Genomic DNA, 17,478 nt, shown 5'->3' with positions numbered 1-17,478 from the left:
AGTTTACAATGGTCATGAATTTGGTAAGAGGTGCAGTCTTGCATAAACCGTACGAGAAACGTGAACAAATTAAACGTACTCACACATATATACAAAATCCAATTTTATTACATTAGATAGGTTTAGAATAAAACAATGATAATATTGTCCAACATGAACAAAGTGCAAATTTTTCGCAAATATAGACTATAAGAAACGCATACAAACAGGTCACCAACACACTCACCAACAAGCAGAAAAACATTTAAAAGAAATAAATAGAATTTCATGGCAAAGGAAGCACAGTGAATGGTCTTTATCATGTTCTACTGTGAGGCTATCAATGACTGGTCGATCAACTCAGCGTTTTTTAGAGCAGCAATATTCTCCTGGCAACTAACAATAAATCAGACTTTAAAATATCTCTTTAAAATCATATATATTGTAGGTTTAAACATTTCTTTTGTTTAAATATGCATCATTCATTGCCTATTCATACAATAGTGTTTGGCTGGGATTCATGTGTAGAGTTGGTAATGTCGACACACGTATCCCCCTAGTGGTCATTGAGAGACCTGCAGTATGTCCCTGTGGTTTGGAAGTGAAGGCACTGGGAACTGGGTGGTCAGGGAGAGCTGCTGAAACTTCTCTACAGACTCCTACGAGAGCAAACGAGAAAAGCCATCAGACAGCAATTTGTGAGAATTCCAGCTTCAGAATGTCATGTTTTGCAGTCTATAAAATAATGAATTAACAGCATATGCAAGAAGTAATTACCTCTGGCCAAGATAACGCTGACAACTTTGGCCAGTTGGTGCCCACTTCCTCTTCTCCTAAAAGACCCCTCTCTATTAACCGTCTTATCAGGAACAGGTAGTCAGTCCTCTGTAAAATTAAAGGATAAACAACTGTTTGACCAACATTTTTGTTGTCAACTAAAACTAGACCTATTTAAAAAAAGTTCAGTAATTAAAATAAAGCTAAAATAAAATAAGAATGTAACAGCTCGGCAAAAGTGCATCAACAACACCAAGTTTTGATCAGTGGTTTTACCTCACTATCTGTGGCACTAAAAATGGCAGTCAGAGTGGGTTCACTGAAGAGAAGGTGCAGAGGTGGAGAGGGAGTCCGAGCCCACAGAACTAAAAACTTTTCCAGAAGAGCAGGTCTCTTGTTCCCTTCGGCTGAAAACACCAGAGGAAGCTCCCCAGATACTGCACATGGAAACAAACCCAAACAGACACAATAGGGTATTAATAATTTTCAGTTTTGACTTCATGTACCGTTCTTGGTTTTCCATTAATGGTTCTCTCACCAAGTTTGCAGGCCAGCTGAACAGTACAACGCAACAGCATCTGCTCGACCACAGGAGAGAGGAGCTAGAAAAAGACCAGGACAAAGGAGAGAATGTGTAAGAAAGGTAAACCGTTCTAAATACAGGATTAAAAACTACTAAAAACATTGAATGATGTGGATTAAAAAAATAAATAAATTGAGTCAAGTAAGTACACTAAAGTTGATTACTTTTCGGCATCCTAGTGTTTGTCCCACTCTGTCCAGCAGAGACTCAATCTGATGAACAGTGAAAACCTCCTCGTCAGACCTCGGTCCTACAGACACACTCAGAACCTCCTGAAACATGAGACAAAATTATTTAAGATCCGACAGACTTATATTTGAAAATTACTGTAAAATACCTTAGAGTAGCGTATTGCCATCTAGTCTAGGCTGATTAATTGGCCAAATTTCATGATACTGCTGATCATTAATTCCAATTGATTGATTCCAAAATGTACTGATAGCCAGTGTCATTAGTAGTGACAGTAGTAAACGGTGTCATTTATATGTTCAGTTTGTTTTATTTCATTTTAGTGTGCGTTTTAATTTTATGTACATATATATATATATATTACATTACATTTTATATATATATATATATATATATATATATATATATATATATATATATATATATATATATATATATATATATATATATATATATATATATATATATATATATATATATATATATATATAGCTTTTTTTTCAATCACGTTTAGTTACTTTAGTACTTCAATACACGTAATTCTTAGTTTCCAAGGCAACATTTCTAAAATTAAGTTGTCAAGTATATTTTAACTTCATTACAATTAACGGAAACACTATTTTTAATAGCTTTCATTTTAATGAAAAATTTAAACACTTCTGATGGCCTTATCGAAGAATAAATACATTTTATTATTTAGCAAGTTTGACTAATTGTGTGAATTATGATTAATGTTTGATTTCAGCAAGTTTGTGGATGTCTCATTTCTCACTATTAAATTTCATTATCAACCACCCTGTTTTTACACTTTTTTACAACTTGACTAATTACCAATAATCACCTTAACTTCAATCATAACTTCTGATCCCAGAGGAACATTATGAGTGCAGTCTGAAACACATGAGGACCCAGCACTGAGCTCTGAGGCACTCCTCTGGACCTGCTGACTCTTGCTTGATCCCTCGCCCTCTTCAGCATCGAAACTGAAGGTTGAGGGCACACTCTTCATCACCCTCTCAAATGCACTCTTCCACTCTCTCTTTAGCAGTGCTAAGGAAGATATTCAAACAGGAATATTTCAGATCCTTATATTAAGAAAAAGACATATCTAAAAGTCTAAATGGAGAATTTGTCATTTTAAAAATGTCAATAAAATTGAGCTTCACTACTTGTGATGTTGGATGACAGCCAGCCGCAAGCCTTTTCTGTAGCCAAACGAGTGGTGATGCTCTCAGCTGTGGTCAGGACCTAAACCACACCACAAAAATTATTATCTCCGAGTAAATTAATGATGATCTTGAAGCCTTTTTCTAAAATTAACCATGAAATGAGATGACAAACAAGAGCATCACTGTACAGCAAATTTCCACCCAAGATAAACCCTGTTTTTGAGCATCTCTATTTTGTGTCTATCATCTCTATAAGTGGCTTGAATTAAAAAAGAGTGACAGTTTAACTCACAGAAGAAGAGGTCTCCAGAGGAAGAAGAACTCTGACCGCTCCAGGGGCATTCTCACTGCAGAACCTATCATGAGAGATGTGATTAGTCCAAAACATGTCCAACAACATGTACATGTAATGAGAGAAGAGAGCTGCTGACCTGGTGGCTCTCTCCAGAGTCTGCATGCCTGCGTCACACAGCTGAGCACAGATAGAATCGTTTAGTTTGGCAGTGTTGACACCCTCCAAACCCAAACGATCTCTGAGAGTTCTCTCTCCACCCTTCACAAGCTCCAACACAAGCGTAGCCCTGCCACACAAAGAGTTAGGAAAATATGAAATGAAACGCAAATTCAAATTGATTAACATGGACTAACATGCAGAAAAGGTAAAAAAAAAAAAAAAAAGTAGTGACAAAATGGTGGGAGACTGACTTAATGTGTTTAACACAGTTGGAACCAACTCTCTCAGCAACAAACTCTACAGTGCGTCTGAGAGATGGGGGCTGGTTGTGAAAAAAGGCCTGTTCCAAATCGACCTGTTAAAACACATGGAAAAAACATGGATGGCCGCACATGGACGACATGATCTCAATTCTTCAACAGATGGAAGGCATTTGCTTGCAGTGTACCTGAAGTTTCTGTTGTGAACGGGTGATGGAGGGTCCCCTCAGTTCTGCAGATGTGGGGGTGATCTTGCGAATCAAGCCTCCGCTCTTGGAAGTGCTACCAGCCACAAAAGCAGCAAGAAGTTTACGAAACTCCCCTGAAAAAAGAATGTCGTAAAGGTACCTCAATCATCCCAGCCTGGTAAAAGACATAGTCAAGACATTTTTTCTAAACAGTACGCTCTCACCTAAATATGGACAGCAAGTTAAGAGAAGCTGTTGGTCCACTAATGGGAGGGTGTCCTGAAAAGAAAATATACAGTATTATACACATTGTAAACTCAGGAAAAATAAAAGATAAATAAACATTTATTTTCCTCCTTAAAAGGAAACAGCTAAATGTATCCAGAGCAGAAGATCCGTGATCCACTAACCAGCCCCTGAGAGCTTGTATTATTCTCCAGGTCCTTGATTTCTTCCTTTAGATCTGTGCCGAAGAAGAGATCTTCTGGGAAGATTGGGATCTAAAAGAGTAACAGAAAGATTTGACAGGTTCATACCTAATCTCTTAGTCCAGGCTATATAATTTGGTCAATTGCAATTTGATGACATATTTAAAAAAAAATAATAATAATTGAAAAAGCTCATCTACACAGTATGCAAAAACAAACAAAAATGATCCCTTGTATCTCATAATTAAGTCCCGTTTAGCCTATTGTCTGATGTTATTTACCAAACCCTGCAATCTCTATGGCATGGTATGATGTTTCAGAAGTACATTTGTCCAATTGCAAACAAAGCAGGTCACATTGAAGGTGCCCTTCTGCAACAGTTTTTACAGAGTAGCAATAGTATTCTGCCTGGTGTTTAATTTTCAGCCCCACTGAAAATGAGAAATCTCACCTGGAAGAGCCATCCCAAAACTGCCACCATGAGCAGCTGATTCATGTAACACAGCTCCCCTCCTCGACCCAATACCATCCTCCTGAAACACACACACACATTAGCATAATTAACAGCACAATCACACAAAAAAATCTTTTGCGTGCATGTGATAAACTCACTTGTAGATCTGGAGCAAAAGGCACAGAGCAGTCCTGTAACAAGGCAGAAATGGGCCGATATAATCCAGCATGGACAGAAACTCCACCATCCAGGGCACTGTCAGAATGGTGCGTCTCCGATACACTGAACTTCTCAACACCGCACACACATCCAGCACTGGAGAACTCTGACAGAAAAACAGATTAGGTCCTGAAGAATACATAACTTGCCAACAAAATAAAAAAAATCTGGCCTTCATAGAATGTGTACCTTGCTCCGCAGAGTGATTGCAGCATCCTGTACGTCTCTTGATGGCAGCTCAGAGGACTGGTAAGGCAGAAAAGAGATGAAGCCCAAAAACTTGGCCAGAAGTCGTGCCGTGAGAAGCACAGAGGAGAAACGTTGCTTCTCATCCTGAAACAAAGAGCCCAAAAAGGTGTTTTAAACCCATTCAAATCCTTGGATTACTTTGGAGTGCTTGAATATTTTGCTTTCTGGTCTAACCTGTTGCTCCATGTCTCCATCACCGGTCTCGTCTCCCCGGGCAGGGCTGGCGTCTGGACCAAGAATGGACACCTCGTCTAACTTCAGCAGCTGCTGACACAGACCATCTTTCAGGTGCTGGTTCAACTGACAGCTAGAACAAAGATTACAGGAATTAGAGCACCCAATTCCACCCACCTCTCAGTCAATCCGGTTTAATAGTGTTGGTGTGACGGGTCTGAATTTCGCACGGGATTGCAGTTGCACATAATTCTACTCAATCCCGTAGATTTCACACTCACATCTGAAGCGCACACCCATACAGTAATAAATACGCCTCTGACAAAAATTGCAAAAATTAGCTCCTTTTCCCAGCTTAATGCTTACTGCTTATTTTTACAATGAAGATTATCCAATGTCATTTTAAATTTGACTACTTTGTTTTTTTATTCAGTTTCTTACCTGAATACTTCTGTTAGACCTACCTGAAAAAATAAAGCAGTCTATTTCATTTTTATATTTATTATATTGTATTTAATTGTGCTATTGTTAGTAATTTGTTTATTTGTCCTTATTTTATTACTGTTTACTTGTCTTTTTAAATTCCATTTACTATTTGAAATCAAGTTTCCTTGTGCTGTGTGTAAGCTATTGCAAACAAAATTTCCCCCATTGTAAAAAATACATTGAGTTAACAAATATTTGTGAGATCATTGTAATGATAATTGATCAACGTTTATATATAAAAAGAAAATGCTTAAAAGCTTTACCATATAAACTAATCTCTTCAGAAGAAATTCGAGATTGCCTAGACTTTCAATAGATGGACGAAAAAGAGAAATAATAATACAAATATCTATTTGACAACTTAAGCATCGTTTTCCCCCCATGGTATCGAAAATGGTATTGAATATTGATACTTTTCCAGGTATCGTATCGAAGTCAGAAATTCCAGTATCGTGACAACACTATTAAAGATATCACAAACTATCAAACAGCACAACAGTTTTCAACCGATATAAATAAGAACAGTTTCTTAAGCAGCAAATCAGCATATCAGAATGATTTGTGAAGGATCATGTGACACTGAAGACTGGAGTCTTGTAATGAGTAATGAGATAAAAAAAAAAAAAAATATTATATAATAATATTATATATTATTATATTATATTATTATATTATATATATATATATATATAACATTATGTAAACACAAGCCTTTATGTTAGATGCGATAAATCGATTTGACAGCACTATTTGAAACATATTCAAATAGACAACAATAAAATTGTATTAATATTTCACAATAGTCATGACTCATGTTACTGCATTTTTGATTAAATAAATGCAGACATGGCGAGTATATTGTCTGTGATTTTGCTGTGCTGTAATGTAAATAAATATCTATATCTAAATATCTATCAATTTAAACAAAGGGAAAAGCACTTGGATGAGTCCTGCGCACTTCCTGTTTCAACAGAAAATGTCTAACACTGGAAAGTAAACTGCACTCAAACAAATTCATACAGCTGAAGCAGGACTTGCAAAGCTTAAATTATGACATCATGAAAGCATACATTTCACATTTAAAAGACCAATGAGGCCTGTGGCTACAACATTTACCAGCTGGCTGTCTGAAGGAAGCCCTTGAAGAACTCCTGATGGCCAGGAAAGGAAGGTGGAGGGCAAGGACCAATGAGTCCCTGAGGCTGGACCAGACGCTGTTGCAGGCGCTTCAGACGACCCAGGCTGTCTGCCCCCAGCATGCCCAGCAGATCAGCGTCAGGAGCGTCACTGGAGGAGCCCAGCACACAAGGGCTCTTACACATCTAGAACAAGAGACCGAGAGAATATAAAAGGGGCAGATGGAGAATAAGGGGAAATGTGAAGAAAATCAGTCATTTTGGCTCACCTGGATCAGCTGCTTCTGGAAAAGTCTGGCAAAGTGAGAATGGCTTCCTGCTGCTGTAAGCTGACTGGCCATTATCCTGTGGATGTAAATAATAAAATTTTACATTTGCAAACACAATCAAAATGATTGAGAGAGGATATGTATATCAATCATATAAAAAGAGCAAAGAATATACTATTAGTTTTTTACTATAAAATGTCCCTTTTAAAACAAACAAACAAACAAAAACACACCTGACTCTATTGCCTAATGCTGCCTCAAAATCCCAGCCAGGCTCCTTATGAGAGTCCTCCCATTCTCTGATCAGCCCGTAAAAAACATCCCTACAACAGAAGCAGAAAAAAAAAAAAAATTAACATGAACCATATATACCCAGGCAACAAAACTGATAAATGACCTGAAACATCACATATTTGAAACATATTTATGGTGTTCATTGTACCTCTGCTTTTTAAATGTGTGGAAGGCCCTGTCGCTGCTAAAATTGGAGCGGTTATCTGTGGCGGCCTGGAATGGTACTGAATGAACAAACAAGGGTGGACTGGGGAGCACCTGAGAAAGTGAGGACATTATTCAGCATGAGATTACTTTTACTTATTAAGGTTACTTATTGGTTGCTTTTAAACTAATGCTTACTTTAGCTGTGCAGTTGTCCTGAGCTTGTGCCAGGCGATCTCTGAGGGAAGAGGAGAAAGTCCCCACCCTCTCATTCTCAGACAGAAGCCGCAGAGTGCATTTGTCCAGGTGTGACACCAACCTGACGAACGGATAAGACAGAAAGTCAGGCACACTGAATCTGTTCTGAAGCAGTAAGCAGTAATGAAACTATAAATCAGACTTACTCAAACTGATTCTCCAACACTTTCACAGAAAAATACACACAGTTGTGGACATTTCCCAGGTAAGCTTTCTCCAAAACATCTTCAAGACCATAAATGAAAAGGACACAATCAAGACATGACCAAATTAATCATTTTGAGATTGACTCATGCCTATTAGATATTTATTCTGGTTTTGAGGATGTGTTCAGCTAAAAACAAAAACCCCCTGAATGAAAATCATATTGTAATTGTTTTGTTCTATTCCACTATGGAGCCCATTCAATATGACAACAGCCAAAACAACAATATTATAAATATATCATTATTTATTTTATATTATTATTAATTAGTATTACTAATACAAATATATTTATTTTATTCATTTATACAAAATTCAGACATTATTACTAATACTTTATTACATTATTACTACTATTAATACTGTAAAATAAATGTAATATTTAAGAATTTTATTTTATAGTCAAATTAAAAAGGCAAGAAAAATACAAAAAGTGAACATAAATGTTTTAGTTAATTTCACTTCCAGTGCAGAATAATGCACCTCTAATGCATTTTTAAAGCTGTGCTCTACTAGGTTTATGCTGACAGCAGGATTATGAAACAATTAATCTTCATGACATCTCTTCAGCATGATTTAACATGCAAGCGTCGTCAAAAGAATTAAAGGATTAAATAAGCTTTTAAACACTGACATACCTGGACTATCTTCACACACACTGATTCCTTCCTCTGCAGATTCAGAGACAGACACGCCACGAGATGTCAGGAGCTGCAGCACGAAGAACAGCTCCAGGAAAACACACGGAACCAGATTCTCTACAAGCAAAATGCATTTAAACTTAAAACATACGTAGCAAACTTATGTATGCGTGTACACTTATGTCGTTCAAAATTGTATGACTGGCAAGAGTCTTAAAGGGTTAGTTCGTCCAAAAATTAAAATAAGCCCATAATTTACTCACCCTCAAGTCATCCTATGTGTATTGTGTATATGACATTCTTCTTTCAGACGAATAAAATCAGAGTTATATTAAAGAAGTCCTGGCTAATCCAAGCTTTATAATGGCATTGACTTGATGGGTCGTTTTTGAAGTCCATAAAAGTGTATCTATCCATCATATAACTGCTCCACACAGCTCAGGGGGGTTAATAAAGGCCTTCTGAAGCGAATAGATGGGTTTTTGTAAGAAATATAAAATATCTAGCTTCCGGCGGACCGCCTTCCAAAAAAAGCGTAACTGGCGTGACGATGCGCAAGCGGTTTGACCTGCGAAAGATGTTACACTTTCTTCGAAAGGTGCATACAGAAGCTGGATATTTTACTTTATAAAGTTTTAAATATGGATAATTTTCTTACACACACCTACCCATTCACTTCACAAGGCCTTTATTAACCCCCCGGAGCTGTGTGAATTACTTTCATAATGGATGGATGCACTTTTTTGGGCTTCAAATTTTGGGCTGCCATTATAATGCTTGAATTAGCCAGGACATTTTTTAATATAACTGTGATTGTATTCGCCTGAAAGAAGAATGCCATACACACCTAGGATGGCTTGAGGGTGAGTAAATTATGGGATTCATTTTCTTTTTGGGTGAACTATCCCTTTAAGGCCCATTCACACCACGAACGATAACTATAATGATGACTTTATTCGACGCATGCACTGTAGTTTTGACCTCTGCTGGTTTAAATGCTCAAGCATTTTTAAAGCTGGGTGAATTCTGATTGGCTGTCAATGTTTTTATCGTTCATCAGCTGGAAAAAAATTGTTCTGAAAGTGATTTTAACAATATTGTTTCTCTGTGCTGTTATTTTTATAGTTGTAGTGTGGGGTGCTATACTTCATATTTATAATTTTTTTTAGAATGATATCTTTATCGTTATCGTCCTTGGTGTGAACGAGACTTTATGCTCACCAAGGCTGCATTTATACGATCAAAAACACAAAAAAGTAAGTAATATTATGAAATACTATTACAATTGTATTTTAGTTTATTTTAAAATGTAATTTATTCCTGGTATGGAATAGAAAGTTCAAAAGAAAATAGATTCTTTTGTAAATGTAAAAGTCTTTACTGTTGTTTCTACTGTCACTTTCTTTTCAGTAGACAGCACCCTCTACAGGCCACTTACCTGAAATGCAGGTACAATACAGCTCTGCTAAGAGATCCAACTCTGATTTCTGCGTAACTTTGTCAGGGTCAGGGCAAGGTGACTGGGGATCAGGGGTCACTTTTGACCCCTGCCTGTGCACTGTTTTGGTTGGGGTACAAATGGCAGGGGTGGTTTTCAGTGGGGAGCTGGTCTGCTGGGCAAGTTTAGACCTAGAGAAGATGAGATGGCAAATGATGACAGAGAACCACAGGGATATGATTCAAAGTGAATCATACAACATAACCCAACATACCTTTCTCTCCTGAGCAACTCTCTCTCTTCCTGCAAACTGAGAGGACTGCCACTGGTCAGTTTGGCCCCAACGCTCTCTGGTATGGTAGGGGGGCTGGCAGGCAGACTGAGTGGGGTGGACGTGAAGCAGCTCTTAGGTTTAGAGTTAGGCCGCTCTGCACTTACAGGAGTTGGGTTAATTCTCCGTGAAGGTTTGGTTGCTCTGGAAAAAGATGCAGAAAGGTTTAATTTGATCTTTCATATTACATTTACCATGAAAATTTCAATGAATTTACACTTGCATCACTAACTGAAACATTCAAAACAAAATACAACAAAAATACAAAGAGGATCTAAATGGCTTTATTAGTAGGGTAAATGTCACAACGCAAAAGATTTTCTGTGTTAATTAAAAAAAATACTTATCTTTCCTTCCCCCATTGTGAGATATATTTGATTAAAACGGCTTACAAACAAACATAGGGTACGACTTGATTTTGTCCACTGAGAATTGACTGGATTGTTGATGTTTGCTAGTTGCTGTAACTGACATATTGCTGGAGGGGAGAGATTATTGTCCAGTTTGATGGCACACATCAGAGAAAAAAAAGTATATGACGATAGGGCCCGTTTTGTTTTTTTGCTCGTAATGTTGTTTAAAATTTAATGCATATGATCTGAAAAAAAATTTATATATATATATATATATATATATATATATATATATATATATATATATATATATATATATATATATATATATATATATATATATATATATATATATATATATATATATATATATATATATATATATATATATATATATATATATGCACAGATATATCATTTGTAATAAACACTGCAAAAACCCATTAAATGTTTTTATTTAATTTCATGGTCAATTCATACATGCAATGACTTGAATACACCTCTACTATAAAAAATGTCAAATTAAATATAAAAAAAAGCTATATAGTGTTTTTATATTTAAATATTGCTTGGGGGCATAATATAAAAATGTCAACTGTCCTGATATTATAATGAAGAAAGAAACAATGAAATTTGGCATACCGGTATTTCTATAAATTTGATATTGATTTCTTGGATTTCTTTTAACAAAACTGCTTCAAAATAACTAAACTGGAAATTATAAAATTATACACTCATGACTGTGTAAAAAGAGTCCTAAGAGAGTCAGATAATTTTACCTATTCTATAACCAAACTAGTTATTAATTATAAACAAACTACTCATAATTCAAATGTGATTTTTTTAATATATATACATTATTTTTTATTATATAATATACATATACTTATATGCCACAATTTTTCCATGATTTTATTTTATTGTCAATAAGTGAGCTTGAAAATTGTATAACGTTTTTCAAACCAATTTGAACCTACGAATTCAATGCTAAGAATTCGGCACGTGTAGACTTCTTTTATGTGGACGTAATTTTGTTTCTCTTATATTAGTCACAGTTGCCCTATTGGTTTGCGTTCTGGAGCCAGAGCCTGCCAAGAAACGGACGCGTGTTTCTAAGACTTGAGGAACGAATGGTGACGTAATTAGGGCCCGAGCACCATCGGTGCGAATTGGAATTGTTTGCCTGATTATAACCAGTCTAAAACATTGTGCATCCCGGTTTTTGAGCACATTTGCTGTTCTCAGTAAAAGGAGTAGCTTGCATAAACTGCCTGTACTATCTGTCCTATTCGAAAATAAATTGAAACTGAAACCGTTGATTCACTCGCTCTCTTGCACACGGTCTCTCTTGCGCATCGTTTTCATAAAGAGCAATACAGTGCAAAGTTATTAGATTGCTCAACGAGACAGTGGAAGCGTTTATCAGCCCCCTGCTCTGTTCAAGAGCATCTAGTTTTTAGGGCTGGAGTTGGAACGATCTTTCTGGAAAAGGGGTATGATTCATCACTTACACTGGTGAAGACTGGGCGGCACCCATTGGAGGAAAGTCTTCCAAATTATTGAAGTTGAGCTGCACCTGTGTTGGAGGTGACACTGGTTCAATCCTCGTCACACCTTTACCCCTCCTGGCACCTCCTTCCCAGCGACCTCCTTCCTCCGACACAGCAACGCGAGTTCCAGCCTGTCGGCCGGACGAGCACCCCCCAGACCCCCCACTCCTCCTGCGACCTTTGTGCTGCTGTGCGGAGGGGCTGGGCTGGATCTCTGGAGGTGACGTCATGAAGTCCCCAAGACTGGCACGCTGGGTGGAGCGGCGCTCAGAGGGGGTGTTGCGGGGAGCAGGGCTATAGACCGAGCTGAAGGAAGGGCTGCTGAAGGCGCTGACGCCACTCAAACAATGAGATCCGGTAAATGGGGTCTCCAGGTCATTCCTCACACCCACCGGGGACATAGATGGGGCAGGAGAGAAAAGCTGGACTCGACTGGCACTGCGCAGACCCTGAACTGGCGTAGATTTGTTGCCTCTCCGCTCAGAAGAGTGATGAGTCCTGACAGATTTGGAGGTGCTGGGGGTCTTGGCAGGTGTGGTGGGGCCATGGGTCAAAGTCTGACTGCTCTGCTCTCGCAAAAAATTCAAAAGAAAAGGCACAAACTCCTCTTTGCTAACCCTGAGTAGAAAGTCTTGGGATTCACAACCCTGTCAAAACAAAGAGAAACATCTAGGTAAATCATGAAAATAAATAAAAAAAGCAAAACAGATGAAATTTTTTCAAGATGACTTTTTTTTACATTAAATGATGTGGCAAAACAATTAATTTCTCAGCAAAATAAATATATATTTACATAATTAAAAACCATATGAAAAAATAATTTGTGTGAAATTCTTAACCAAATCATATCTCAATATATTGCAAAAAATAAAAAATCATGTTAAAAATAATTATGTATTATACTGCCTTACAGTTCTCTTTTCACAGCAAAAAAAGAGAATGAGTTTTATTTTGACATTTATGTGTGAAATACAATCCACTCATCTGTTTACAGTTATAGTATTGTAATTATTAACTGAAATTATAACTATTAATTATATTTTCAGTCTTCAGTAATTGAAATAAAGCTGAAATAACAAAATAAATAAATGTTGCCTTGGCAACTAGGCTAAATGAAATGAATAAGTGTAAAATGACTAAAACTGGAAAAAAAAATAAAGCTAAACAGAAATGTAAAAAAAAAAAAAACAATAATAAAAATGACAAAAGAACAAAATTACTAAAAATCAAAAGAAAACTGCCAATTCAAAAATAATAATACATTTTTAACCAAAAATGTATAAATACGTCAACTGTACTTAAATAATACTAAAATAACAATAGTATACCTCCTAATTCTACCTACATAGTAAATAACACCCATTATACTACGTAAATAATACAATTTTGTGTTTTTAACAATAAAACACTAAAATGATTCAATTATGATAAGAAATTGAGAATGTTCCATTTAAAAATTATCACAAACAAAACATCGTGAAAAGCATGTTAGTAATTTTGTAATAAAACTTGATGACAACTGTTCCCACTTATTGCTCGAAGATGTTCTGTGGCGTTAATAGTTACCATCTAAATGTAAAACTTGTATTTAGCTTAAAACAAAACTGTAAATACCCACATATAAAATAAAGCGACCCTTTTAATGGTTGTTTGCTAACGTAGCTATAGATTGGCTGACTGAATTTCAGGAAAACAATCACCCTTCCACTCCGCTACGCAGTGACAGTGACACAGCACAGCATTAGAAAGAGCGCGGTGTAAATTCTTACGTGTTGTCCTTTGAGCCAGAGCACTGTCGCGCTTAACTCCACTTTACTGTGCAGTAACGATTCCAAAAGAGCCGCCATTCTTCTCAGAGTATCATGAGAGTGACGTGCCTCCTATCAGGGGCGGGATTGGCTGAGCAGTACAGCGCGCGCAAACCTCAACAACACTGACGACAATGCCAGTACTTCAAAATAAAAGTTCAGAGCACCCATTTGATTACCGAGTAAAACTTTTACAGAGATAGTCTTTAAAAAGTTTCCTTTATTTCTTTTAAATGTTGTTTTTGGATATACAAATCATTTTTTTTCTAAACCAATATACAGAAACATTTAACTTTAAGATAAAGCTTTAATTTATGTTTTATTTTGTAGCCTACCTTTTTTAAAAAGGTTTTATGTGTTTTTGACAGACCTTCAGGGCCATATTTAATTTTTCCACACACCTGTTTTTTTACCTGGATGTCTATCATTAGTTATGACAATGGATGTTCTAACCTTAACCTGTTGAACAACCTGTAGTCTAGCCTAGGTCTGCCTCGTTTTAATTTGCAAAAAAAAAAAAAAAAAATTATACTGTTTACCCTGAAAAAATGATATCACAGTATTTAGAACAACTGAGATGTCGAACGTAGATTAATTCACTATGGGTTCCTATAAAATCAGGTCTGAGGTGAACATTACAGTTTAACATTCTTAATGATTGTTGTAGTGAGTTGTTAGCATCTCACACTTTTAGAAAACAGTTTACTTTGCATTGTATAAAATCTGACAGGCTCATCAAGTAATTTTAGCCTTTTCTTCATGTTAACGTTATCTTACTCATAAATCAAAAACTGCTGCTCTATAACAGTCAATTTGTGTTAATTATCTTGGAGTTAAATTTAACTCGATCATTACTCAAAAGAGGCCATTCTCTTCTGGGTGTTATGACTATAAACAGAACAGTTCTAAATACAACAGAACAATGCGGTTACCTATTTATTGGTCCCTAGCCGTCTGTTATGAAGACGCAAACCACGCAAAAGGAACAACTTGTGTAGTAAACAAAACAGAAGACAATTATTGCCACAGTCTCTATATGGAAAACTGCAAACCCATTAATCTTTACAGACCCATTATCCCTGATGTAGGCCATGGACAAAGATTAAGAACAGTCAAAAGAATACACAAGCTCTGCTTGTTTGCACTGCATGCACAGGTGTACCTCCCTTATGTGTGTGTCTGTTTGGTTACAACTTATCCGTACACCGTGTAAACATCTAAATCAATAGGGAATATTTACATCGTAAACTATCTATAACTGTGTGTGTGGACAGTTTTCAACAAATACTGATATGGCCTACTGGGTGTTTCCTAGGATTGCACTAGAAATTAACTTAAAGGTCTACTCTACACAATAGAAGTGCAGTAACAGGCCTTTGCTTGTCCAAATGAGGACACAGGCTTCCCTCCCCCCTTGAGAAATTATAAACCTGCACTTTTCTCTCAGTACTGCCCAAGCCTCAGGCAACCTATACCAATCACTGGAGTGAATGCACAAAAATAAGTAAATAAATAAATAAAACACACAACAGAGTAGAAATACTGATTCAAGTGCACTCAGTATATCACAGCATTCTGTAATGAACTAATACACTTCTAAACTGTCTAAACTTGATTATTAAAAAAACAATTATTTTATAATAAAATATAATTATGGCACCATTTGGGGTTCCTCAAAATCTCTGGAGAACCTGCTTTCGAAGTGAACTAGTAAGATAAATTAAGCCTATAAATTCCTGCAAGAACTGCGAACAGTTCTCCCGGTAACGTCTACCAATAGGGAAATGGATATATATATAGTTATGTATATGTATATATGTTATGTATATATGTATAGTTGTAAAAACGTTTTGTGTTTGCTGGATATATATATATATATATATATATATATATATATATATATATATATATATATATATATATATATATATATATATATATATATATATATATATATATATATATATATATAAATACTTATTAATATTAATTTATTCAACAATATGCGATTTAACAAAACTTGATTTTTTGAAAGTAGAACTGTACGTTGGGCGGTTGAATGACAGTCGGGCGGTCCAGTATTTCTCCCAGCAGCGCCAGTGGGCGTGTCTAATGGGGCTCGGCGTGTGTGTGTATCTCTGTTAGTGCAGCTGTAGTATTTACACAGCCCCACTGTCCTTCCCACGAGAATGCAGTTATTGTCATTTACATTATTTCCCCAAAGGTTGCTTTACAGCAACAACTCCGTTTATGTGAACCTGCCGTGATTGTCTCTGCTGTAATATTTTGCATTAGTGTCGCACAGCGAGCAGAGGAAAGAGTGTGCGCTCCGTTCACGCGAGCGAGTAATGCCGTCTACGATGGAGGGCTCGTCGGAGGAAGGTGACCTGTTTACCGTCAAACACGAGCTCAGAAACGGTAAATGAACGCCGGGCAGTCCGTCCTACCCTTATTTTTAAGAAACAGCGCTTATACCTTGGACTGATAGTGTTTTCGTTATATAATGTAAGAGACAGCTTTACTATTAGCTGGTCGGCTAGTGTAACGTTAAATGCATTAAGTGCTATTAGCAGTCTATATTAAGATATTGATGTCTGTATCATCACAAATGTGGTGCTTTTAGGTTGGAGGATGTTCTGCATGTGCAATTACATATTTCACATTCATAACCGCAGTTGCACTTAAGTGCACTTGCATTTCAGTGCATGTCATGTTTGAAGCTGAACATCAGTAATAGCCTACATTAGATTGACATGTGAAGGAAAGTATTTTATTGTATGGAATTAATTGCATTTATTATGTGTCAGCGCTTGAATTAGTTGCTCAGTCATGACATGTCCTTGAGTCCAAAGCAACCCAATTACTGGAGCTAATTTAATCTCTAGGGCCCTGGTGATGTCTTTGTATAGTAAATTAACTGACCAGGTGTGTGTCCTCACTTCCCTGTCTTAGTAAAAATAACTTGGTACAAATGCTTAGTAGGCACATTATATCAGGATGGTACAGTATTTTGTTGTTACATTACTTTTTACAGGCACTTTAATTTGACCCAAAATTATATAACTGCATTCATTAACCTAAACGATTCAACCCTGTTACCCATTAAGTGTTGTACAATCTTTTTTTATTATTCTTAACTCCTTTTAATAACAAAAAGATGTATCTTTGGTCCACATTTTCAGCACTGCCCTGTACAGAAAATATAGCATTCCTTAAAGCTGCTGTCTGTAACTTTTTTTGTGTTCAAGATTTACAAAAACGATATAATGAGAGTGTACAACATGAATCCATTTTCCAAACCGTGTTTTTGTCTTATCCTGAATAATTATGGTACACTTATAATAAGTGTTTATATTGGGACTATTTCAGACCGGTCTGTTTGGAACCGCTGCGGAGGAGCACAGTCCCTGCGTGACTCGCCATAGACATAAACAGAGAGAAGT

The 17,478-nt window shown here is 36.5% G+C and overlaps 2 protein-coding genes across 2 annotated transcripts in view; one reads left to right on the top strand and one right to left on the bottom strand.

The window, feature by feature from the left end:
* Nucleotides 1–87: 87 nt before the first annotated feature.
* On the bottom strand, nt 88–14,091 carry cdan1 (codanin 1). Its single transcript, XM_079833352.1, has 28 exons — nt 13,997–14,091; nt 12,189–12,874; nt 10,268–10,468; nt 9,994–10,184; nt 8,553–8,672; nt 7,857–7,935; nt 7,651–7,771; nt 7,457–7,566; nt 7,248–7,337; nt 7,015–7,090; nt 6,726–6,931; nt 5,124–5,256; nt 4,890–5,033; nt 4,640–4,806; nt 4,479–4,560; nt 4,010–4,099; nt 3,824–3,878; nt 3,600–3,733; nt 3,403–3,506; nt 3,129–3,278; nt 2,990–3,053; nt 2,698–2,776; nt 2,370–2,578; nt 1,504–1,611; nt 1,295–1,358; nt 1,033–1,193; nt 757–864; nt 88–638 (listed from the first exon to the last, which is right to left on the bottom strand). Exons 1-28 carry the CDS (start codon nt 14,072–14,074, stop codon nt 543–545), a joined length of 3,906 nt encoding a protein of 1,301 aa, XP_079689478.1. The 5' UTR covers nt 14,075–14,091; the 3' UTR covers nt 88–542.
* Nucleotides 14,092–16,140: 2,049 nt separating this feature from the next.
* The window catches only part of rps6ka5 (ribosomal protein S6 kinase, polypeptide 5), a 39,792-nt gene continuing 38,454 nt past the window's right edge, over nt 16,141–17,478 (top strand). Inside the window, exon 1 of the mRNA XM_079833783.1 lies at nt 16,141–16,453. Coding sequence (XP_079689909.1) covers nt 16,384–16,453 — 70 coding nt within the window. The 5' untranslated portion in view covers nt 16,141–16,383. The remainder of the gene's footprint in view (nt 16,454–17,478) is intronic.

Source organism: Gobio gobio (assembly GCF_949357685.1).
Source record: "Gobio gobio genome assembly, chromosome: 13".
In the NCBI taxonomy this organism is placed as follows: Eukaryota; Metazoa; Chordata; class Actinopteri; order Cypriniformes; family Gobionidae; genus Gobio; species Gobio gobio.
This window is presented reverse-complemented; position numbering and strand designations above follow the sequence as displayed.